The sequence below is a fragment of the Dipodomys merriami genome, unplaced genomic scaffold (genome assembly GCF_024711535.1).
Source record: "Dipodomys merriami isolate MVZ:Mamm:240054 unplaced genomic scaffold, mDipMer1.0.p SCAF_59, whole genome shotgun sequence".
Lineage (NCBI taxonomy): Eukaryota > Metazoa > Chordata > Mammalia > Rodentia > Heteromyidae > Dipodomys > Dipodomys merriami.
The window spans coordinates 6,475,740-6,500,131 of NW_027206168.1; the positions used below are offsets into that span (position 1 = coordinate 6,475,740).

General features: G+C 45.2%; 1 protein-coding gene across 1 annotated transcript in view; it reads right to left on the minus strand.

Moving 5' to 3' along the window:
- Positions 1–24,392, minus strand: part of Spns3 (SPNS lysolipid transporter 3, sphingosine-1-phosphate (putative)) — a 69,754-nt gene that overhangs the window by 23,278 nt on the left and 22,084 nt on the right. The window contains exon 8 of the mRNA XM_070001342.1: positions 18,825–19,014. Within this exon, the coding sequence (XP_069857443.1) occupies positions 18,825–19,014 (190 nt within the window). The remainder of the gene's footprint in view (positions 1–18,824; positions 19,015–24,392) is intronic.

The window sequence follows — 24,392 nt, forward strand, 5'->3', positions numbered from 1 at the left end:
TAAATAGTCCTGTAGTTAAATTATAAGTATATATATATATATTCACATATATTTATATTCATTTGCATATAAATGTCCATGAATATACATGTATTTTAAGTCTAGCTTTCACATGTAAGTAAAAACATATGATATTTGGCCTTTTGAGCTTGTCTTATCTTGCTCAACATGATGTTCTCCAATTCTATCTATTTTCCTGCAAGTGACATGATTTCACTTTTTATAGTTTTGTAATATTTCCTTTATTTCTCACATCTTCTCTATTCATCTGTTGTTGTACACCTCAGCTGATTCCTCTATTTGCCTATTGTGAACAGTGTTACAATAACCATAGGTACTTACTTGTATAGGTCTTTCTTGTATATTGATTTAATCTCCTTTAGATATATGTCCAAAAGTGGCATGGTGAGTGTCATAAGAAGTTTTTTTGAGGAGTCTCCATACTGACTTCCACAGTGATTGCACTAGATTACATTCCCACCAACAGTGTATGAGGGTTCCTTTACTCTCACACCCTTGCTAGCATTTGTTGTTTGTCTTCTTTTGTCTGCCTTTTTTCTAGAGTATTTTTTGGCCCTTTTGCTAAATATTAGATGGCTATAGCTGTGTGAGGCTTAAACTTAGGGCCTGAGAGCTGTCCCTGAGCTCTTTTGTTCAAGTCTAGCACTCTACCACTTTGAGACACAGCGCTGCTTCTGGTTTTCTTGTGATTAATTAAGATAGGAGTCTCATGCACTTGCCTGCCTGGACTAGCTTTGAATTGTGATCCCCAGATCTCCTGAGTCACCTGAGTAGCTAGGATTACAGGTATGAGCTACAGGTGGGCGGCTCTAGCAGCTTAAAATCCATCATTATGTTATTTATTTGAGAGTTCTCTGGTGTTTTGAGGATTTTTTTTTGGGGGGGGGGTCTGGTCGTAGGTCCTGAACTCTGGGCCTGGGCACTGTCCCTCAGCTCTTCAGCTCAAGGCTAGCGCTCTACCACATGAGCCACAGCGCCACTTTCGGCTTTTTTCTTTTTGCTTATGTGGTGCTGAGGAATCGAACCCAGGGCCTCAGGCATGCAAGGCAAGTGCTCTACCACTGAGCCATCTTCCCAGCCCCAAGGATTTTTTTTGTACCGATTATATGTCTTGAACTCAGCTCCTTCTGCTCTCACTAGAGTTTTTCACTCAAGGCTGTCACCCTACCACTTGAGCCACACCTCCACTTACATTTTAGGTTATTTTTTTAAAGCATCATTTTTATTTGTACACTTAAAAAGTTGTACATAAAATCTCTTAGTACAGTTCTATAAAACTGCCAGGGGAAAGGGAAGATGATACCTTTTTTTATTGGTCATTAAGAAAGTTATCCAGATAAACAAAAACACAGTAAATTGTTTTAAAAATTAAAGAACATTTTCAAGTATAAATTTATAAATATAAAACAAATTCACAAATTACTCTGTATGCTAAATAAATAGCTAGTTAATAAACTCCAACTTAATAACTCCAGCCAGCACTGGTATAGCACTTCAAGAATAGAAAATTGGGCTCATTCATGTCTAGTATTGAAACAATGTATCCTTTCTGATTCTTAAGACACAGAAACATGTTTCTAAACTGTGTGTGCTCTAGTGGACTTGTCTGTAGAGACAAGTCCCCCTTAATACTACAACTTCTAAAAAAATGTCAAAATCATAGCTGAAAAAATATTTTCCAAGTATCTGGACACATGAATTGATCTCAAAATGTACAAAAGCCTCTGTAAACCAGTACTAATTATCCAATACATCTATCAAACTTATTAGATACTAAACAAAACTGTAGCAAAGGAAATCTTTCCTACATTCTCCTGAGTGCTTAATATCAAAGTTGAGAATATAGTGCAGGCCACATCTCAATGTGGTCACTCAGTTGTTACTGCATTATGCATAAATATCTGCTTAAAAGCATGATTTAAGGTTTTTAGGCTACATTCTTAATGTATGCACTCATAGCTATAAATTTTCCTCTTTGTACAGCCTGTGCTGTATACCCCAAGGTTCTGGCAAATTGTGTTTTCATTTTCATTAAATTTCAAGAGCTTTTTATCCCTCCCTTATTTCTTTAGCGATCCACTTTGTCTATCATTCAACAGAAAATGTTGCTCAGTATTCATGTATTTGAATGTTTTCTCTAGTATATTCTGATGTTGAGTACTAATATTCAATTCCTTTATAATCTGATAGAATCCAGAAAGTGATTTCAATTTTCTTACTTTATATTTTCTAGTGTACAACTTGCTTTATATCTTAGAACATGATTCATTTTGGAAAATGTTCTGTGAAATGCTAAAAAGAATACATATTGTGCCGGGCCTGTAATCTTAGCTATTCAAAAGGCTGAGATTTGAGGATCTCAGTTCAAAGCCAGCCCAGGCAGGAAAATCCGTGAGACTCTTATCTTCAATAAAACCAGAAGTGGCTCTGTGGCTCAAGTGGTAGAGTGCTTGCCTTGAGCTGAAGAGCTCAGGGACAGTGCCAGGCCCAAAGTTAAAAAAAAAAAAAAAAGAAAGAAAGAAAGAAAGAACACATATTGTGCTGCTAGTGAAAGAAATACTTTGTAGATGTCTGTCAAGTTTGTGGTGTCATTAAGTTCTGCGGTTTCTGTTGAATTTTTTGTTTGGATGACATCTATTATTGTGCTGGGGCCTATCTATGCTTGTTAGTCCAGAAATGTTTGTTTAATGAACCTAAATGAGCACCTTTTCAGTGCATATATGTTAACAATTGTAGTTTCCTCTTCATGGATTATTTCCTTTATCAGTACAAATTAACACACATTTTCTCTTCTGAGTGATATTGGCTTGAAGTCCATTTTTATCAGCTGTAAGTATGGCTACTTCTGCCTGTTTTTAGAATCGATTTCCTGGAAAGATCATTTTTCCAAAGTCTTTGTCATAATATGTGTTTTTTGTAAGCATCAATAGGTGGGTCTTGTTTGTTTGTTTTTAATCCAAGTTGCCATTCTACATTTTTTTATTAGAAAATGAAGGTAATCAACATTCAGTGTTAATATTGAAAGGTGTGCTTTATTTGCTTTATTTCCTGTCTTTTTTTTGTTTTATAGTACTTGTTTTTTCTCTTGTTCCTACTTTGATAATCTATTTATATTTCTTGTATTTTCTTATGTTCAGGGGTTTTTCTTCCATGGATAGGATTTCTTTAAGCATCTTTTGTAATGATAAACTAGTCATGAATGCCTTTATCTTTTATCATTAAAGGTTTGTATTTCTCCTGCAATTAGGAAAGCTAGCTTCACTGCATACACGAGTTCAATAGTCTTTTTTTTTTTTTTGGTTCCACATTTTTTAGTGTTTTGACTATAATGTGTCTGGGGTGTTTCTTCTCTGATTTTGCCTGTTTGGTGATCTGTGAGCCTCTGTCACACAGAGAACCCTCTGTTTCCTGAGGTGGGGCAACTTCTCTGCTATTATTTTATTAATATGTTGTTGATGCCTTAGATTGCATTTCTTTTGCCTTCATTTATGCCCATGATTTATAGATTTGATCTTTGGATGAAGTCTAAAAAGTCTTGTGAATTTTTATTTTCTACGTTTTCTTTCAATATCTTTAACTGATCTAACTGCTTTATCTTCTCCTGAATGCCTATTTTCAACTTGTTCTATTAGTTAAACTTTCACATGAAAGGCTTTTGGAGGGGAAGGTATCAGTCTTGGGGTGTCAGTCTTGAACTCAGAGTCTACATGCTGTTCCTGAGCTTTTTTGTTCAAGACTAGCTCTCTCCCACTTGAGCCATATCTCCACTTTTAGACTTTTTTTTGAAGGTTAATTGGATATAAGTGTCTCATAGACTTTCTGCCTAGGCTGGTTTTGATCCATGATCCTCAGAGCTCAGCCTTCTGAGTAGTTAAAATTACAAGCAGGAGCTATTGGCACCCAGCTTCAATTATTTTTTTTTTGGGGGTGTGGGGCTATTGAGCTCTTCATTTTCAGGAATTCAATTTGATTTTTTTCAGAATTTCTACGTCCATTTAATTCATTTTTCATATCCTGCATCACCTTCTTTCTCTCATTCATCTGATTATTTGCATTCTCTAGTTGGCTGACTGTATCTTCTTTGAATTCATCCAGATGTTTAACTCCTTTATTTCATTGACTACTCTCATTACTAGTTTATTGAGTTTATTGTTCAAACTTTCTTCTCTTCACTATCATTTAAGCCTTTTTATTGTGGAATTGTTGGCTTTCCAGATTTATGTGTCTCTTTTATCCATGAATCCAGTGAAATATAATTTCATTGGAATTATGCATCTGGGGCCAAGATTTGGAAGTTATTTCGGTCTCCTATGTCATGTGTCTGTGTTTATGTTGCTCATCCTGAGGCCTGAACTCAGGGTGTGGACATTATCCATAAGCTTTTTTGCTCAAGGCTGGCACTCTCCACTTGAGCCACCACTCCACTACTTATTTTGATTGGACATAAGAGTCTCATGGACTTTTCTGCCTGAACTGGCTTTGAATCATAAGCCTCAAAACTCAGCCTCCTAAGAAGCTAGGATTACAGACTTGAGCCATCAGCACCCAGTCATGTTTTCTTTTTTCTTTAACTTTTCCCCAAGTGAAAATATAAAGGTCATTTGATATATTAGAGTAGGGCAGATTGTTGGTCCTCATCCTTGGCCTTCATCCTAGCAGTGCTCTGTATCCATACCCCTGCCTGTGAATGCCCAGAGCTGAGCCCAGGACCATGCCTCTTCCCTCTCCATGCTCATACCTCTACTCAGGTCACTCCATGTGTGGCTTTAAGTCTCCAGACTAGACTTTTCTCCTAGGTCTCTGGTTCATAAACATCCTGCTATATCAGCTAGTATCTCTAGTCAGTCTACGAGCCCAAATTTAACCTGTCTAAGTGAACTCCAAATATACCTACTCCAAAATAACTTTTAAAATAGCTACCCTGCTCCTCCTCAGCCGTGCCCCATCAGCTACCAGGAAATGGTAGCTCTTTGCTTCCAGGTGCTTGGGCCAAACACTGTGCAGTCACCTCACCACCTATCTTACCTCACATCCAATCTGTCAGGAAATCCTGCTGCCCTGCTTCCAAAACACACACTAAATCCGACCACTTCTTCACATTTCCTCTGGAACTACCCTGTTCCAAGCCACAGTCTACTCTGGCCTGTAGTACTGGAAAATTTCCGTGTTGCTTTCTATTTCTGTTTTTATCTCCTTCTTTTTCATTCTGTCTCAACACAGCAACCAGAAAGAGCCCGTTAAATCACCCAGTGGATTATTACCAAACATCCCAGTTAATCAGCTACGTGATGTTTTAACTTTGGATCATCCTCTCCCACCATGAATCCTGGCTGACTCTACATCTCACTTTTGCCAATAAAAGAAGCAATCTGTTCTTGTTCCTGGCCTTGGCCTAACAGACACTGCAACTTCCACTTTGGTTTCTTAAGGATTCTGCTCTGAGACTGCTGTGAAGGAAGTCCATGTAGCCAGTAAAAGGTTTAAAAATCATGAGAAAGCTGGCACCAGTGGCTCATGCCTGTAATCCTAGCTACTCAGGTGGCTGAGATCTGAGGATCACGGTTCAAAGCTAGCTGGGGAAGGAAAGTCCATGAGACTCTTATCCTCAATAATCCAGTCAGGAAAATGGAAGTGGCACTGTGGCTCAAGTGGTAAAGCGCTAGCTTTGAGCTGAAGAGGTGAGGGACAGCACCCAGGCCAGAGTCCAAGCCCCATGACCAATGAAAAAACAAGTCATGTGAAGAAGCAGCAATGAAACAGGAGGTATGGCTCAAGTGATAACACTCCAGTCTCCAGCAGAATAAGCCAAGAAAATGTGCAAGACCTTGAATTCAAGCTCTTATTACTAGCATACACAAAAAAAGAAAGAAAGAAAGAAAGAAAGAAAGAAAGAAAGAAAGAAAGAAAGAAAGAAAGAAAGAAAGAAAGAAAGAAAGAAAGGAAGGAAGGAAGGAAGGAAGGAAGGAAGGAAGGAAGGAAGGAAGAAAGAAAGAAAGAAAGAAAGAAAGAAAGAAAGAAAGAAAGAAAGAAAGAAAGACAAAAGAAGAGAAGGAATGGGAACGATGGGGAGAGAAAGGAAGGAAGGAAAAGGGGAGATGAGGAGAGAAGAGAAGAGAGGGGAGGGGAGATGATGGAAGGAGAAGGGAGAGGAGGAAAGGTGAAGGGAAGGGAAGAAGCAAGAAGCAAGGAGTTCAGAAGCAAGGAGGCCAGAACATGCAAGCCAGGTCAGGCTATCACATGAGTGAACGCAGGTGAATCTCGCAGCCAAGCCACAAAGTGGTCAGAATAATAATTGGTTGTCTTTTTTTTTTTTTTTTTTTTTGATCCTAAGGCCTGAGCTCTGGGCCTGGACACTGTCCCTCAGCTCTTCAGCTCAAGGCTAGTGCTCTACCACTTGAGCCACAGTGCTACTTCCAGATTTTTCTGCTTATGTGGTGCTGAGGAATCGAACCCAGGGCATGCAAGGCAAGCACTCTACCACTGAGCCACCTTCCCAGCCCCTAACTGTTTGTCTTAAGCCACTAATTTTTGGAGTGATTTGCTATGTTCCAACAGATACTCCATACAAACCAAACCACAAATCAGAGCATTTCACTTCTGTGTAGGACACTGCTAATGATCTTCCATCTGACTCACATCTGAACCCACAGTCATTGCAAGGCTCAACACAATCTGCTCCCTGAGTCTCCACCATAGATCATCTCCTCCACTACTTCCTGGCTCTCCCATCCCAGACACATTTGCACCTCTCTCTCTCTTCCTCTCTCCCTCTTTCCCTCTCTCCCTCACCCTCCCCCCATCTCTGCCTTTTGCCTGCCATTCCTCCTGTCTGGAGAGCTCTTCTGCACTTGACACTGACATTCTTCTCGATCTCTCCTTCAGCTGGTTCCTATTGATATGTCATTGTCATATGAGGCTACTTCTGACCTCTTGCTCAGCCCCCTCCTTGTCCTTTTCTTGCTCAGTTACTCTCCAGAGAACCTATACTCATCAAATAGACATGTTTATGCCTTTCAATACATATTATGTTCCTCCAGTGCCTGGATCAGCCTGACATGTGCATGGGATTTTTTTTCCGGTCGGTCATGGGGCTTGAACTCTGGACCTGGGTGCTGTCCCTGAGCTCTTCAGCTCAAGGCAAGTGCTCTACCACTTGAACTACAGTTCCACTTCCAGTTTTCTGGTAGTTAATTGGAAACAAGAGTCTCACGGATGTTCCTGCAAGAGCTGGCTTTGATCCCTGATCCTCAAATCTCAGCCTCCTGAGTAGCTAGGATTATAGACACAAGCCATAGGTGCCCAGCCTATGGGAAATATTTGATAAGAGTAAAGAGCTTGGCTGTTACTACTAGCCAAGACCTGCCCTGCCACCTGACCATGACCTCTACTCTATCCCTTGAAACCTGGAACAGATCCACTCCTTCAGCCAAGGAGACAGAAGGGTCTGAATTTGAGCCCCTGGTTCCAAGGTCATCATATGTGTGGCCAGGGAGTGGTGGAAGCTGGAGGCCCACACTTTGAGACACATGTGTGGATATTCTTTTTACTTTTTTTGTCAGTTATGGAGCTTGAACTCTGGGCCTGGGCACTGTCCCTCAGCTCTTCAGCTCAAGACTAGCAGTCTACCACTTGAGCCACAGCACCCCTTCTGGTTTTCTGGTGGTTTATTGAAGATAAGAGTCTCATGGACTTTCCTTCCCAGGCTGACTTTGAACCGTGATCCTCAAATCTCATCCTCCTGAGTAGCTAGGATTACAGGCGTGAGCCACAGATGCCTAGTACCACTTCTGGGTTTCTAGTGGTTAATTGGAGATAATAGTCTCAAGGACTTTCCTATTCGGGCCGGCTTTGAACTGCAATCCTCAGCTCTCAGCTACTCTCGAAGTAGACAGGATTACAGGTTTGAGCCCCCAGCCCAAGCTATGTGTGCAAAGTCAGATCTCAGCAGGACCTAGCACAATGGAAAAGGATGTCCCCAGAACACAGTGGCTGACTAACTTCCCAAGACAACCTCTGAAGAGTTTCCAGTCCCACCTACTCTTTCAGATTTCTGATCCTCCTTGCCCTGCTAATCTGAACAGGAGCCTCTGACCAGAGCAAAGAATAGAATGCAGAGAAACATCACCTTCAGCCAATGTTACCTTCAAGGTAACTTTTCAGGGTAGATAACTTGGTATCATCTGACCACATGTTGTAAGAAGGCTACATGGAAAGGCTGTAGACAGGAACTTGAGCCAATGGCTCCAACTAAGTTCACCTTAACTGCTCTAGTCTTCCATGATCCAGTACCTTATCCTAGCCTATCAGCTAATCTCAATGAAATAGACATGTCACCACCCTCTACTCCTCTAATTTAAGCCTCATTCAAACTGAAAATCTGTGAGCAAAACAAGTATTTTTCTTGCTTTGAGGCATCATGTTTTGTTCCATAACCAAGGATTAGAAAGGGCTGGAAAGAGCTGGGCACAGGTGGCTCAAGCCTGTAATCTTAGCTACCCAGGAGGCTGAGATCTGAGGATCACAGTTCAAAGCCAGCCCCCGCAGGATCATCCGTGAGATTCTTTTCTCCAATTAACCACCAGGAAACTAGAAGTGGAGCTGTGGCTCAAGTGGTAGAATGATAGTCTTCAGCTGAAGAGCTCAGGCCCAGAGTTCAAGCCCCACAACTGGAAGAAAAGAAAAGAAAAGGCTGGAAAGTTCCCTTTTATGTGGGACACCTTCCGAGGGGGAGGTCGTAGCCTGTCATTTTACTGCTGAGTGTATTGAGGCGCAGCAAGGTCACTATCTTGCCCTAGGTCACACATCTGGTAAGTGAAGAAGGAGGAATGACTTTCAGGACTCACGACTCATCGGTGTATGTTTTTGTCTGTGCCCTGAACACCAAGCCCACTAGATTGGGACAGCTAAAGCTCAGCCACATCCTCCAGCCACTAGGTTGAAAATGGAAGCCTCTGCCTTGTGTTTGGACCCTCCTCTGAGTACAAACCCTTCTCCTCTGAAGGGCAGCTGCTCTGGGAAAAAAGCCAAGCAAGGGGTGTGAGCCAAGACCCGCTGTGGTTGTGTCTGGATCCTAATTAACAGCCAGGAAGTCCACCTCTTCTGCCAAGAGGCCTAGAAAGATGGGAGAGACAGGCCCTCCACACCTGCAGGTGACCACAGGACTGGGGCACCCCCAGGAAAGCCCCTAGAATAGACTTTAGATACTCAGAAAACTTTGTTTCCATGAAACTTCACTGCACAATTTGGTCTCTATTCCAGGAAATTTGGGAGTAGACACACTGAATTGCCAAACCCATCCTTCCCAGACAATACAGTTGCAAGCACCAAAAAAAAAAAAAAGTAGAAGAAAAGCTGTATTAAAGAAAAGCTGGCCGGGCGCTGGTGGCTCACACCTGTAATCCTAGCTACTCAGGAGGCTGAGATCTGAGGATCGAGGTTCAAAGCCAGCCCGGGCAGGAGAGACCGTGAGACTCCTATCTCCAATAAACCACCAGAAAACCGGAAGTGGCGCTGTAGCTCAAGTGGTAGAGCGCTCGCCTTGAGCTGAAGAGCTGAGGGACAGCGCCCAGGCCCAGAGTTCAAGCCCTACGACCGACAAAAAAAAAAAAAAGAAAAGCTGTATTAAGCCACAGACACATGGTGGGCACATCTCCCATACAATCATGTGCATCCCTGATGCACAGATCTGCCTATGAGCAGCACATGTGGACACACTCATATATAATATGTACATATGTGTGTAGATGAACATGGCATTCCATTACACCTACCACACATTTAGCACAAATCTATGTGTGTTCATGTTCATACAAGAGCACATACATATTTCTTTTTTTTTTTTTATGTTGATCATTGGACTTGAACTTTGGGCTTGGGCACTGTCCCTCAGCAATTCAGCTCAAGGCAAGCACTCTACTGCTTGTAGCCACAGCACCACTTCCAGTTTTCTAGTGGCTTATTAGAGATAAGAGTCTCAGAGACTTTCCTGCCCGGGCTGGCCTTGAACCGTGATCCTCAGATCTGAGCCTCCTGAGTAGCTAGGATTACAGGCGTGAGCCACTGGCACCAGGCTCCACATATATATTTCTATTTTTGGACTAGAATGCTTACAAGAGCACACACATACAAACTTTTACTCATGGACCTGAATGCACTCACACTCAGATGCATGCACACTCCAGCACACGCTCTGCCTCCCCACAGTCTCTGAGCCTGTCTCATCCAAATGTGTTTCTTCAGCAGCACACATATACTTTGGTTCCTATGACCTGAGAGTATGGCTGGATGGATGGACAGGTGGATGAGTCAAAGATGCTAATGGGACTCTTCCTATTCTGAAGCCCAACAGAAGTCAAGTCTTCAGTCCCTGGGGACCTTTTCTTAATGCTGACTTCCTATCCCTGCCATGATCAAGGTAGCACCCAACATGCTCCCACCCACTGAAGTGTTAGGAGTGAGACCCCAGTCTTCTTCCTGTCTACCAATACTTCCACAGAGATAATGACTTCCCACATAAACTCAGAAAGTACAAAAACCACACTGTTGACATTTCCCAAGCACATTGTACCAACTCATATTCCTGTCTCATTTAGTGCTCTCTCCCTCTCTCTGGCATCTAAGGCCAAACTCCAGGACTCAACTCTTTTTTTAGTTCAGTTTGATAAATATTATTTTATATGATCAGAGGCACATTGTGCCTTTGTGTTCCTCCCCTACAAGTATCTCCCTTTGGTCTTATCACATCTGGTGTGTTTTAGATCTACCTTCCACATATGCTCCATTTGTCTTTCTAAACTTGGCTTACCTCACCTAACATGATTTGTTCTAGATCCATCCATTTCCAAGACTCAACTCCTAACTCTCCTCTGTCTGATACCACATGTCAAAACTATCAGGAAATTCTAGTAACATTACCTTCAAAACCTACCTATAATCCAACCACTTATCACCTCCATTGTGGCAACTCTGGTTCTAGTACTACCCACTATCCACTGTTACCCATTACAGCAACAGCCTCCTGACTCTGCTCTGCTTCTGTCCTTTCCTCCTCCCTCCCCGTCCCATGCCGATATCCTCAACAGAGTAGCCACACTGATACTGTGAAACATAAGACAGCAATAAAAAAGGATAAAATCAATGAAACCAAAAGTCAGTTCTTTGAAAACATCAGCAAAATTAACATTAAGCATGGTGTTGCCCACCTATAATTCCAGAACTCAGGGAGAAGAGGTAAGAATGAATCCTAAGCTACCTCTTCTATGTAGCAAGACCCAGTCTTGCCAAAAGAAAGAAAGAGGAAGACGTAGGGGGGAAAATAAAAGATCGGAAAATTTAGCAAACCTTTTGTTAAACAGACAGGGGGAAAAAAGATCAAATTACTAAAATCAGGAATGAATGCGGGAACATTATTACCAACCTCAGAGAAAGCAAAATACAGTAGGACCTATATAAGGAGCTATTATAAATAGCTATATGCCAAGAAACTAGATTAAATTACCTGTACAAATTCCTAGAAAGACACAAACTACTAAAACTCACTCAAGAAGCAGGAAAATCTGAATTGACCTATAATGAGTAAATATTGAGTTTGTAATTAAAAAAAACTTTTCCCAAACCAAAGTCCAGAACCAGATAGTAAATTCTACAAAATGTTTGAAGATGAAGTCACACAAATTTCAGCAGTAGTTACAAAAATAGCAAAGGAAGAAATGTTTGTAACTCATTCTGAGGCTATTACCACAATACCAAAACCAAAGATATCACAAGAAAATAAATGTAAAAATGCATACTCTGATAAATATAGATAATCCTCTATAAATATAGATGTAAAAATTCTCAATGAAAGCTGGGCACTACTGATTTGTGCCTATTAATCTTAGCTACTCAGGAACTGAAACCTGGGAGATAAAAGTTCAAAACCAGCTTGGGCTGAGCAGTCTATTATGCTCTGTCTCCAAAATAATCAGAAAAATGACAAACTGGAAGCATGGTTCAAATGGTAGAGTGCCAGCTGTGAGTAAGCAATCTGAGTGAGTGTGCAAGGCCCTGAGTTCAAGCCCTAGTACTAGAAAAAAAATCCTCAGCAAAAGACTACCAAGTCAGCCAGTTGCCAGGAGGTTGAGATCTGAGGATCACAGTTTGAAGTCAGCCCAGGCATATGGGTCTGTGAGACCCTTATCTCCAGTTAACCAGCAGAAAGCCAGAAGTAGAGGTGTGGTTTAAGTGGTAAGGTGCCAACCTTGAATAAAAAGGCCAAGTGAGAGTAAGGCCCTGAGTCGAAGCCCCAGGACAAGCAAAGAAAAAAAAAGTACTACCAAGCTAAATCCAGCAATATGTGGAAATGATTATAGACCATGACTGAGGGAAAATGCCAAGAATTCAAGGTTGGTTAAACATGTATAGTTTATTTCATTTATTACTATAGTAATAAATGAAAAGACAAAAATCAATGGTAGTCTCAATAGATGCAGAAGGCAAAAGCCAGGTCTTAGATCTAAGCTTTTTATTTTCCTTTGTGCCAGTGCTAGGGCTTAGACTTGGCGGCCTGGGCATTATCCCTTAGCTTTTTCTGCTCAAGGCTGGCACTCTACCACTTGAGCCACATCTGACTTTTTTTCTGGTTAATTGGAGATAAGAGTCTCATGGGCTTTTTTGCCTGGGCTGGCTTTGATCCACAATCCTCAGGTCTCAGTTTCCTGAACAGCTAGGATAATAAGTGTGAGCCACTAGTGCCAGGAAGGGTCTGAGCTTCTTATCACAGAATCCCATTTCACTCTCAGTTAAAGTCAATTCTACGAGTGTCCAAAAGTACCATACGCTCCAACCCTAACATCTTTCTTTGCTCACTTCTCTTTCCTTCTACTCTCTCTCCATACTCGCCACAGTGGCATCTTTGCCATTCCTCAAACCTTCAGTACACTCCTGACTCTGTATACTTTCTGTTCCTCTTCCCAGAGCACTGTTCCCACAGATACCCACCTAATTTACTCCTTCATTTTCTGTAGTCCTCACAAAATCAGCACCTTCTGGAACTGAGGATGTAGCTCAGTAGGAAACCACTTGCTTAGCATTCTATGCATACAATACAGTAGCAATACAATACAGTAGGGTTATTATTATTACTATTACTATTATTGTTATTATTATTACCTCTCTTTAAGCCCTCTGGCTATACTATATAAAATTACAGCTCATAACTGGGCACCAGTGGCTCATGACTATAATCCTAGCTACTCAAGAAGCTGATTTGAGGATCGTGGTTTGAAGCCTGTCCAGGCACAAAAGTCCTCATGAGACTCTTATCTCCAATTAGGCACTCAAAAGCCGGAAGTGGTTCTATAGCTCAAATGGTAGAGAACCACTGAACTGAAGAGCTGAGGGACAGGGCCCAAGCCCAGAGTTTAAGCCCTATGCCAAAAAGAAAAACTACAGCTCTCAGCAAGGTGCTGGCCATTCACACCTGTAATCTTAACTGCTCTGAGATCTAAGGATCATGGTTCAAAGCCAGCCCAGGCAGGAAAGTATGTGAGATTCTATCTCCAATTAAGTACCCAAAAGCTGGAAATAGAGCTGTGGCTCAAGTGGTAGAGCACTAGACTTGAGCACAACAACTCAGAGACAATACCCAGGCCCTGAGATCAAGCCCCAGGACTGGCACCAAAAAAAAAAAGAAGAAGAAGAAAAAGAAAAGAAAATCTGTAACCCTCTTCTCCCAACACCCATTCTCTATTTCCCTTTCTCCTGCATATTTATTACCACCTAAAATAGTATAAATTTTACTTATGAATGTATGTGCTTTGGTTTGGGTTTGTTGTTGTTGTTATGTTTGAGACAGTCTTACTATGTAGCCTGGGCTGCCTCAAAGTCTCCATTTTCCTGCCTTAGCCTTCTAAGTGCTGGGATTATAGGCATGCACAGCTTATACTGTATCTTTCTTTCTTTCCTTCTTTTTTGCCAGTCCTGGGGCTTGAACTCAGGGCCTGGGCACTGTCCCTGAGCTTCTTTTGCTCAAGGCTAGCATTCTACCACTTGAGCCACAGCACCACTTCTGGCTTTTTCTATGTATGAGGTACTGAGGAATTGAACCTAGGGCTTCATGCATGCCAGGCAAGCACTCTACCATGAAGCCACACTCCCAGCCCCTATACTGTATCTTACTTGTCACCCATCTCTCCCAACTGGAATGTAGGCTCTCTAAGGACAAAGGTATTTCTGTGTTGCATTGCTACAGCCACAACATGTGAACTAGAATGCCACTGATCAACACTCAGTCTCTGATGAATAAATAAATACATACAGAGGACTTGTCACTCAACTCTTCACTCAGCAAGTCCACATTTACCTCCAGTCACCCAGAAGCCTGACACTAGGCTTAGGCTGAAGTGCTGAGAAAGAGCTGGAACTAGATCTTGGCCCTGCGGAAACTCACGAGTGGAACTGTGTGACAAGGGAAATCAGAGCTGTGACTCAAGAGTGCCAATGCTGAGAAACACCAAGGACAGGGACAGAGATCCGGGCAAGAGGACAGAGAAGGCTCCATGGAGCGAGAGCGTGAAGAATGACTTGGTGGATGGAGATGGGGAAGGGGCGGAACAGAAGGAAATGAAGCATGGCAGACAGTCTAGGGGCCAGCAGGAGTCCTGCATGGCAGGACTGCAGAGAGGAAGAGACCAGGGAGACTGTCATGGTAGTTCATGAAGGCTTTGACGGCCAGGACGAGGAGCAGGATCTACTTTCACAAGCACCAGGGAACCATGCAATGCTTTTGAGCAAGAAAGTCTACAGTGTCAGAAAGTTCCCTCTGGGGCTGGGAATGTGGCTTAGTGGTAGAGTGCTTGCCTAGCATGCATGAAGCCCTGGGTTAGATTCCTCAGCACCACACAAACAGAAAAAGCTGGAAGTGGTGCTGTGGCTCAAGTAGTAGAGTGCTAGCCTTGAGCAAAAGAAGCTCAGAGACAGTGCAGGCCCTAAGTTCAAGCCCCAGGACTGGCAAAAGAAAAGAAAAGAAAAGAAAGCTTCTTCTAGTTCTGTGGAAAGGGTAGATTATAGCAGTGTACGATGAGGAACACAAGAGGGTAGCTTCCAGACTGTCCTAGAGAAAGCAGACAAGGTATGAGCCAGCAGGACAGAGGGGCAGGCAGGCAATAGAGGCAGAGCTGGGAAAGGGTAAGGGGCTTATGAATAACACCTGCTGAGAAGGAGCCACAGCCCCCAATACACATAAGGCAGAGGCATGGACACAGCCCAGCCATGGTGAGGAGTGCTGGAATTCAGGCCCGCAGGACTCAGCCCCAATGATGTCCTGCGAGCCATACAGCTTCTAGTGCTAGAGAATGACTGTATCCTGGCCCTGCTCACCTTCCTGCCCCTCACCCTCTCCCCTTCCCTCAGACAGGCTGGGAGAAGTTTCTCCAGCTGGCTTTGTTGGCCAAGACACAATGTCATCTCTAGATGAGACATCCAGTTCTGGAGATGTGCCAGGTGACAGGGTGGGAGACAGCTGTGTCCCCAAAACACAGCCAAAAAGCAGCCAACCAAGACAGCAGCAGCAGCAGAGCTGGCAGAGAGGCTGCTGCCCCCACTGGTGATGCAGGGGCCAGCCTTAACAGCTCCCACCTGCCTGAGCCTCGAGCTCCCTGCAGTCAGGCCCCATGGGTGCCACCCGCTCCTACCAGCTCCTACCGCATCAATCAGCATGAGACACTTGTTAGTGCCCAATGGACCCAGGCTCTGCTTCTCCGCCATGGGGTGACAAGAACATAGACAAAGCATCTTTGGAGCTAAGTTGGAGTTTTGTCTGACCTGTTATTTGTCTGTGGCTTTCTCTAGACCTCAGTTTTCCAATCTGTGAAGTGGAATAAGAGAACGTTTTTCATAACAGAGTCAGCAGCCTAAATAGTAATACCCATAGAAAGAACTGATGGCCTCTTCCAGTCTCTAGGGAAGTCAGCTGCTTTAGCTCCAGGCTGGACAATGAGTGACCAGAACCCATTTAAGAAAGTTTTCCAGGGGCTGGGAAGGTGGCTCAGTGGTAGAGCACTTGCCTTGCATGCATGAGGCCCTGGGTTCAATTCCCCAGCACCACATAAGCAAAAAGAAAAAAGCTGGAAGTGGCGCTGTGGCTCAAGTGATAGAGCGCTAGCCTTGAGCTGAAGAGCTGAGGGACAGCACCCAGGCCCAGAGTTCAGGTCCCACAACTGGACCCAAAAAAAAAGAAAGGTTCCATTCCAAAAATTGTGGTACCTATTTACAATGGAATATTATGCAGCCATTAGAAAGAACAAAATAATGGCATTCGCAGGGAAATTGATTGAACTAGAAAAAATCATTTTGAGTGAGTTAAGCCAAGAGCAAAGAGACAAATGGCACATGGTATCCCTGATATGTAGATGTTAAATCCAAAACATAAGGAGATACAACAAAGTAAACAAGACTCAAGAAACAAAGGACCTCCACTCATCTTGTCATATCATTACTAAATGACCTTATGCTGTTGACCACATATATGGTATACACGCACACACACACACACACACACATATGCGCACATGCACACATGAGGGAAACTAAGACAACACAGAATCAGAGGGAAACGGGAAAATATACAACAGAGGGGCCCATCAGCTGCACTGGACATCGATGAAAATTAACCAAGCAATTCAAGGGCAGTGATGGGGGGAGGAATGAGAGGGATAGAGGCAACAGCTAACACTAAGCAAAAGGAAAGAAATGTACACCCAATGTGGAAGAAACAGCTATATTGTCAAAGCTCATAGAATTCAGAAACTTTATAAACCACAACAATGACAATTTGCCTCATGAAGATTAGAAAGTGTTTGTGACTTTAAGTATCATTATCTCACAATACTGTGAAATTTATGTAATCACTTAATCACAATAAAAAATTATTTATTTAAAAAAAAAAAGAAAGAAAGGTTCCAAGATGGGTGCTGATGGCTCATGCCTGTCATCCTAACTACTAAGGAGGCTAAGATATAAGGATTGTGGTTCATAGGCAACCTGGGTAGAAAAGTCTGTGAGACTCTTTTTTTTTTTTTTTTTTTTTTTGTCGGTAGTGGGGCCTGAACTCTGGGCCAGGGCGTTGTCCCTCAGCTCTTCAGCTCAAGGCTAGTGCTCTACCATTTGAGCCACAGCACCACTTCTGGCTTTTTCTGCTTATGTGGTGGTAAGGAATCGAACCCAGGACCTCATGCATGCAAGGCAAGCACTCTACCACTGAGCTACCTTCCCAGCCCCGTGAGACTCTTATCTCCAAATAACCAACAAAAAGCAGGAAGTGGAGATGTGGTTCAAGTGGTAGAGTGTTAGCCAAGAGCTCTGTTAGTTAACAGAGCGCACCATGGCCTTGAATTCAAGTCCCAGTACTGGCACCAAGAAAACAAACTCCCCACCAAGGTAATTCTTAACTCTTGGCTATTTCATTATCCATCTTCCCAGCATAGCTCTTCAAGGGTCAGAGTCTTTTTTTGGGGGGGGGGTTTGGTTCAGGGGGGCCTGAACTCTGGGCCTGGGCGCTGTCCCTCAGCTCTTCAGCTCAAGGCTAGCACGCTGCCACTTGAGCCACAGCACCACATCCGGCTTTTTTTTTTTTGCTTATGTGGTGCTGAGGAATCGAACCCAGGGCCTCATGCATGCAAGACAAGCAGTCTTACCACTGAGCCACCTTCTCAACCCCAAGGGTCAGAGTCTTAAAGAAGGGGTGGCATTAGGAACAAGGGATAGAAGATGGCACAAATAGCACATGAGCATGTTACACTGTCATTCTCCTGGGGAAATTGTCTGGACCTGGGTAGCAGTTTTGGAAGCAGAGCCAACATTGGGATTCAAAGGAGATGAATCCATAAGGATGGCTAGACAAACCAAGACCAGGATATGAATGGGGAACATATCAAACTCCTGCAGAACCAAAAAAGGCATCATGAACATGCTGTTCAATCCAGTGTCTGGGTGAACATGGCATTCATGTGCAAGGGTTTCATGTCCACAGAGGTGGGGACCACCAAGCCCAGCAACTGTGCCCAGGACCACAGAACTGAGCAAGGGCAGGAAGTTCTAGCCACCTGGCTAGAGCTAGGCTGGGTCTACTTTCCCCAAAGCAGTTGCACCTTCCCATCTTGGGAAGGTGGGAGGGGGGAGTGGGGGAGAGAGACAGGCAGGGCTGAGCTGCAGTAAAGCAGGGTGCTGCTTCATACAGAAACTCTTTGGGGACTCCCCATCTGTGCCCACATACACCTCACAGCCCAAAACACCCCATTGCCAGATGAGGCCCAAGCATTTGCCCACCCCAAGTGAAAATGGTGAATTCCAGCAGGAGGATGGAAGCCTGGGGGAGAGAAGGGGGTGGAGATAAGGAGCTTTAGAAGGAAGTGGCCTTTGGGGAGGGTTTTCAGAAAGAGAAAGGATCCAGGAGCAATAAGGAGAAGGGACTTGAGTGCCCTTATTCTGGGATGTCTGAGGGCAGAGCTGAGAGTTGAAATGAGGACTGTGAGGGAGATCTGGAAAATCTTCTGTTATTACAGTTAGTGCCCTTAGGCCAGCATGGCCTCCCATTCCCCCATCATTAACCTGAAGAGAACCTTCTCTGATTAGTCCCTGTCCACTCACCATCTCACATCAAAGCACTGACCAGGAGCTCTTCAGAGCCACAGAGGTTAGAGTCAATGTCCAGTTCCACTCCTTCCTAGCTGTGCAGCTCTTGGCGAGCCTGTGCTGATCCAATTCAACTCACAGGAGTGAGTTGAATCTATGGGGACCCCCCACTCCCTCCACAGACCCTTACTTACATAGGAGCCCAGAAGTGTAGTCGGGGCCAGGACCAGAGCCAAATAGAGACAGGGGGCTGCTACGAGCAGGCTGCAGGCACAGACGAGAGGTTCCGCTCTAGGGTTCACTTTCTTGTACCTTCTGGAAGTCTCTGCACCCAGAACAACTCCGATGATGCCAGTCATAACAGTTAGTACCCCGAAAATCAGGCTGGTGGAGAAGAGCAGAGAGGGCCACATCAGCCCGCCTCAGCCCTCACCTGGTCTCACACATTGGCTGAGGGCATGGTGTGGTTCCTCTGGAACCTCTGCAGCTGTGCCCCTCCCTTCAGATGATGCACCTGGGGTTTCAGGACCCTGGTCAGAAGCCCATGCATGCCCTGTCAGCCCCTAGTTTCTTCCCTGCCCTGCCATAGACACAGTACTGGCCTTGTCTCTGATCCACAGTACCCCAGCACCCCAGTTCCTAGTCTTTCTCACCTCCACTGACCTTCCTCACTCTCTCATCATCCAAAAATGGCCCACTCAAGAAATCTGAATTCTAAGCCGGGCGCTGGTGGCTCACGCCTGTAATCCTAGCTACTCAGGAGGCTGAGATCTGAGGATCGAGGTTCAAAGCCAGCCCGGGCAGGAGAGACCGTGAGACTCCTATCTCCAATAAACCACCAGAAAACCGAAAGTGGCGCTGTAGCTCAAGTGGTAGAGCACTCGCCTTGAGCTGAAGAGCTGAGGGACAGTGCCCAGGCCCAGAGTTCAAGCCCCACGACCGACAAAAAAAAAAAAAAAAAAAAAAAAAAGAAATCTGAATTCTAAACCAGGCCCCAGTGCCTACAGTCCTAGCCTGTGATCTCAAAATTAGAGGATCATGGTTCAAGGCCAGTCCAGGTAGAAAAGTCTTGAGATTCCATCTCCAATTAAGTAGCAAAAAGTTAAATGGCTCTGTAGATGACCTTTACAATAACATTTTTTTAAATTTAACCATAGCAATAAATTCTGAATCTTTACTATTAAAACAAAACAGCAACAAACAAGCTAAATGGCTCAAGTGATTGAATGCCAGCCATGAGCAAGCAAGCTGAGCAAAAGCACAAGGCTCTGAGTCAAGCCCTAGTACTGGCAAAGAAGGAAGAGAATGAAGATGGAGAGGAGAGGGAGAAGGATGAGAAGGAGAAAAGGGAGGAAGAGAAGGAGGAAGAGGAGGATAAGAGGAGGGGGAGGATTCTGGGCCAGATAAAGTGGCTAACACATGTAATCTCAGCTGCTCAGGAAACATGGAAAGAATGGCAAGGGTTACAGTTTAAAACCAGCTGAGGAAACAAGACCCTATCTCAACAAACAAGTATGGTGTTATGGCAGGTGCATGGCATACAGCTATGTGGGATGCATAGGCATAGGCAGGGTAAAGCCCTACCTGAAAAATAGCTAAAGCAAATCAGGCCCCAGTGGCTCACCCCTGTAATCCTAGCTACACAGGAGGCTGAGATCTGAAAAATCACAGTTCTAAGCCATCCTGGGCAAGAAATGCTGTGAGACTCTTATCTCTAATTAACCACTAGAAATGGAGCTGTGGCCCAAAGTGGTATAGTGCTAGCCTTGAGCAAAAAGAGCTCAGAGACAACATCCAGGCCCCAAGTCCAATCCTCATGAACAACAAAATAATAACAATAGCTAAAGCTAAAGAGAGCTAGGATTGTGGTTCAAGTTGTAGAACACCTGCCTAACAAGAGAATAGTCTCAATTCTAGAGCCCCAACTCTAGCCCCTGCTCTCCCTCCTCTCCCTCTCACCCCCGTGCTGGGGCAGAGCATTCTGAGCTCCTGTAGCATCCCAGCCCTGTCGGGCACGGCATCCACTCCATCCTCAACTCCCATTCCTTCAGTCCCTGTCTCTCTGGCAGCCTCCAGCTGGCACTGACCTCATTACTACTCCCATCTGCTCCTGGGCCCACTTCAGCCCATTGGCGCCCCCTTGTGCATCCTCCCCTGGGAACCTGCCCCTGATACCTCCATGCAGAAACCCCCCAGAGTGCTGTCAAAAACCCTCCACCAGCTTCCAAACACCCACCAGGCTCTGGTTCACCTCACCCTGGGGCCCAAATCTGGTCTTAGTCCAGAAATGTTGCTATCCCCACCTTCATACCCTCGCCCAAACTCCTACTCATCCCTTAAGACCCTCTCCTTGGAGATGGCTTTCTCTGTATCCTTGCTGGATTGGGAAGTCGCCCTCTTACTCTATTTAAGCCCTTCCCTTTCAAAGGAGCTCGAAGGCAGAGCTGAGGCTCTGATCAACGTGATGACATCAGGGACAGCTTCCCACCAGCTACCCCAACCTCCAGCTGTCTTCTGTTCAAGTTCCAGCCAGTACAGTGGCCTGGGGGAGCAGGCCCCCGGGGGAGCAGGTCCCCCCACATGTGTGGATTCCCCTCTTTCCCTTGGCACAAGAAACAAAGTTCTCAACACTTGCCCTGTGCTTTCTTGGCCCTCTCCATTCCCTTGGCTTAGAGCACTGTTGACCCCAAGCTCCCCACTCCCTGCCCCTCCCCGCCCGGCTGCAAATCCCCACAGACCCACACAGCTCCAGAGTTGTGTGGAATGGCAGGGAGCCTAAGATCCCTCCAACCCCTTCCAGGAAACAAGAGCACGGTCACATGATCGCTCTCTGCAAACATGGCCATGAAAACCTCTTGCCCCAACGCATCTTCTGGGCGCCCCATGGGCTGAAGGCTGCTGGGCTCACTCCTGCCATCCCTTTAGTGTATAGGAGACAGTGTGGAGCCCAGAGAGGGCAGGTGCTTGCCTGAGGTCATACACCCACTCAAGAACAGAGCCAGAGCTTCGTGGCTCTCTGCCTACCAGACAGAAGTGAATTTATCCCTTGGCAACATAGAGGTCCTTAACCTCCCCACCTCCCCAGTGGAGCAAGGCTCAGGCGTAGCAAGTCATGTGGCCCCTGACCTACCTCCCAGATAAACACTACCCGCCTTTGAGTCCTACTCTGAGCCAGCCATGGGAGACTCTCGGGGCCCTTGAAAGGCTGAGAATCGACCATTCAAGCAGGCAACTGTGTTCCCCTGCTGATCCTGATGAGAGCAGAGGACACGGCCCAGACCCAAGCTCCCTGATCCTTCTGCCTCCCACATAAGATCTTCCAGGATCACAGGCCCCTAGACACCAGAGAATTCTTGGTGGTGATGGTGGTGGTCATTGGGACTTGAACTCAGGGCCTGGGCACTGTCTCTGAGCTATTTTGTCCAAGGCTAGCACTATACCACTTCTGAGCCACAGCACCACTTCCAGTTTTCTGGTGGTTAATTGGAGATAACAGTCTCAAGGACTTTTCTGCCTGGACTGGCTTGGAACCATAATCCTCAGATCTCAGCCTCCTGAGTAGCTGGGATGACAGGTGTGAGACACCAGCACTAGCTAGAGAGAACCCTTCAGGACTGCAAAGTTCTTACTGTTCCTTACACACCAGCCTCTGCCAGCTGGCTGTCCAGGCTGCACACATGCACCCCAGCAACACTGCTGAATTCTCCCTGAAGCTGTGCTGGGATCCTAGGACTCAATCCTGCATTTCATAGCTTCTGCAAGAAACTAATTTTTGAGTGGTTAATTGGTGCTTTGGGTTAATTTCGTGGTTAATTGGACTTTTCTGACTGGACTGGCTTCAAACTGCAATCCTCAGATCTCAGCCTCCTGAGAAGCTAGGATTCCACTCATGTCTGGAGTCTGTCCTAACCAAGGCAAAGACATTCACAGCAGGCCTATGCAGGACCCCCAAAACAGGCACTACACTACTCGGTGGTAACCCAAGATGCTCTCATCTTCAGAACCTTTGAGAGAAGTCGATTCACAGATACAATTGAGTTAAGAATATGGCATGGGCTGAGAATGTGGCTTAGTGGTAGAGTAGCTCCCTTAGCATGCATGAAGCCCTGGGTTTGATTCTTCAGTACTGCATACACAGAAAAAGCTGGAAGTGGCACTGTGGCCCAAGAGGTAGAGCGCTAGCCTTGAGCACAAGAAGCTCAGGGACAGCGCCCAAGCCCTGAGATCAAGCTCCAGAACTGGCACACTAGGCAGCGAGAGATGCCAGGACTCCTCCCCTGGCACCCCAGGGGACAGGCCCCTGCCCCTGCCTTGATTGGAGCCACTGGAGTCACTGCAAGCTGCTGCCCTCCAAAGTGATGAGAAAATACATTTCTACTATTTAAGTAGCCAAGTTTGGGGTCATTCATTGCACTGATCACAAGGAACCAAACTGGCTTGTTTGTCTGCCTTGTGCTATGCAGGGCTGCAGTAAGGCAGGAGGCCAGGCTGTGCGGGAGGTGGAAAGCGACTTTTGCAGGAATGTATGGCCTGCTAATGCCAGAAGGGCAGCTCAGCTCTGTCCTCACTGTTTCAAACTGACATGGACCTTTTAGGGTTCAGTCCATTTCTGCCCCCAGAGAGAGGATCTAGCTGCAGAGTCAAGATAAACATCAGACTCTCTCTCTCTCTCTCTCTCTCTCTCTCTCTCTCTCTCTCTCTCTCTCTCTCACACACACACACACACACACACACACACACACACATGCATGCAAGCACGTACACTCTCTCACCACCCCCTCTCTCTCTTCCCCCACTCTCTCTCTCTTGCCAGTACTGAGGCTTAAACTCAGGGCCTTGCACTCTTTTTTTACTCTAGGCTAGCAGTCTACCACTTGAGCCATAGCTTCACTTTTGGTTTTTTGGTGGTTCATTGGAGATGAGTCTCACAGACTTTCCTGCCCTAGCTGGCTTTGAGCCATGATTCTCAGATCTCAGACTCTTTTTGATGCCTTCGTTAGCAAGCTTCCTCTAAGTGCTTCTGTGAGCCAGGAAGCCCTGCCAGCTGCTGGGGAAATGATCAGATGCTCAGCAGGGACAACGGGAGGTGTGCTCAAAGGATCAGCTTTGGAGTCAGACGGGTTCAAATCCTGCTCTGCTACTTGGTAGCTTTGGAAAGTCACCAAACTCATCTCATCTTCATTGCCTCACTTGTAATACAAGGATAATAGGAACGTCTTCTCTCAAGGGCACCTCACCCAAAATGCTGGCACAAGGCCCAAAGTCAATTTAGAACTGAAGGTGTAGCTCAGTGCTATAGCACTTGACTAAAAAGTACAAGATACTGCGTTTGATATCAAACAGCACAAAAAAAAAATTACAAAGTAAACATTTATCCAAGAGCCAGTGGCCAGTAATCCTAGCTACTCAGGAGGCTGAGATCTGAGAGTCACAATTCAAAGCCAGCCTGGACAGAAAAGTCTGTGAGACTCTTATCTCCAATGAACCACCAGAAAACTGGAAGTGGTACTGTGGCTCAAAGTGTTAGCATGCTAGCCTTGAGCAAAAGAGCCTGGGGAGGGGCTGGGAAGGTAGTTCAATGGTAGAATACTTGCCTTGCATGCATGAGGTCCTGGGTTCCATTTCTCAGCACCACATAAGCAGAAAAAGCCAGAAGTGGCACTGTGGCTCAAGTGATAGAGCGCTAGCCTTGAGCTAAAGAGCTGAGGGACAGTGCCCAGGCCCTGAGTTCAGGCCCCATGACCAGAAAAAAAAAAAGAGCT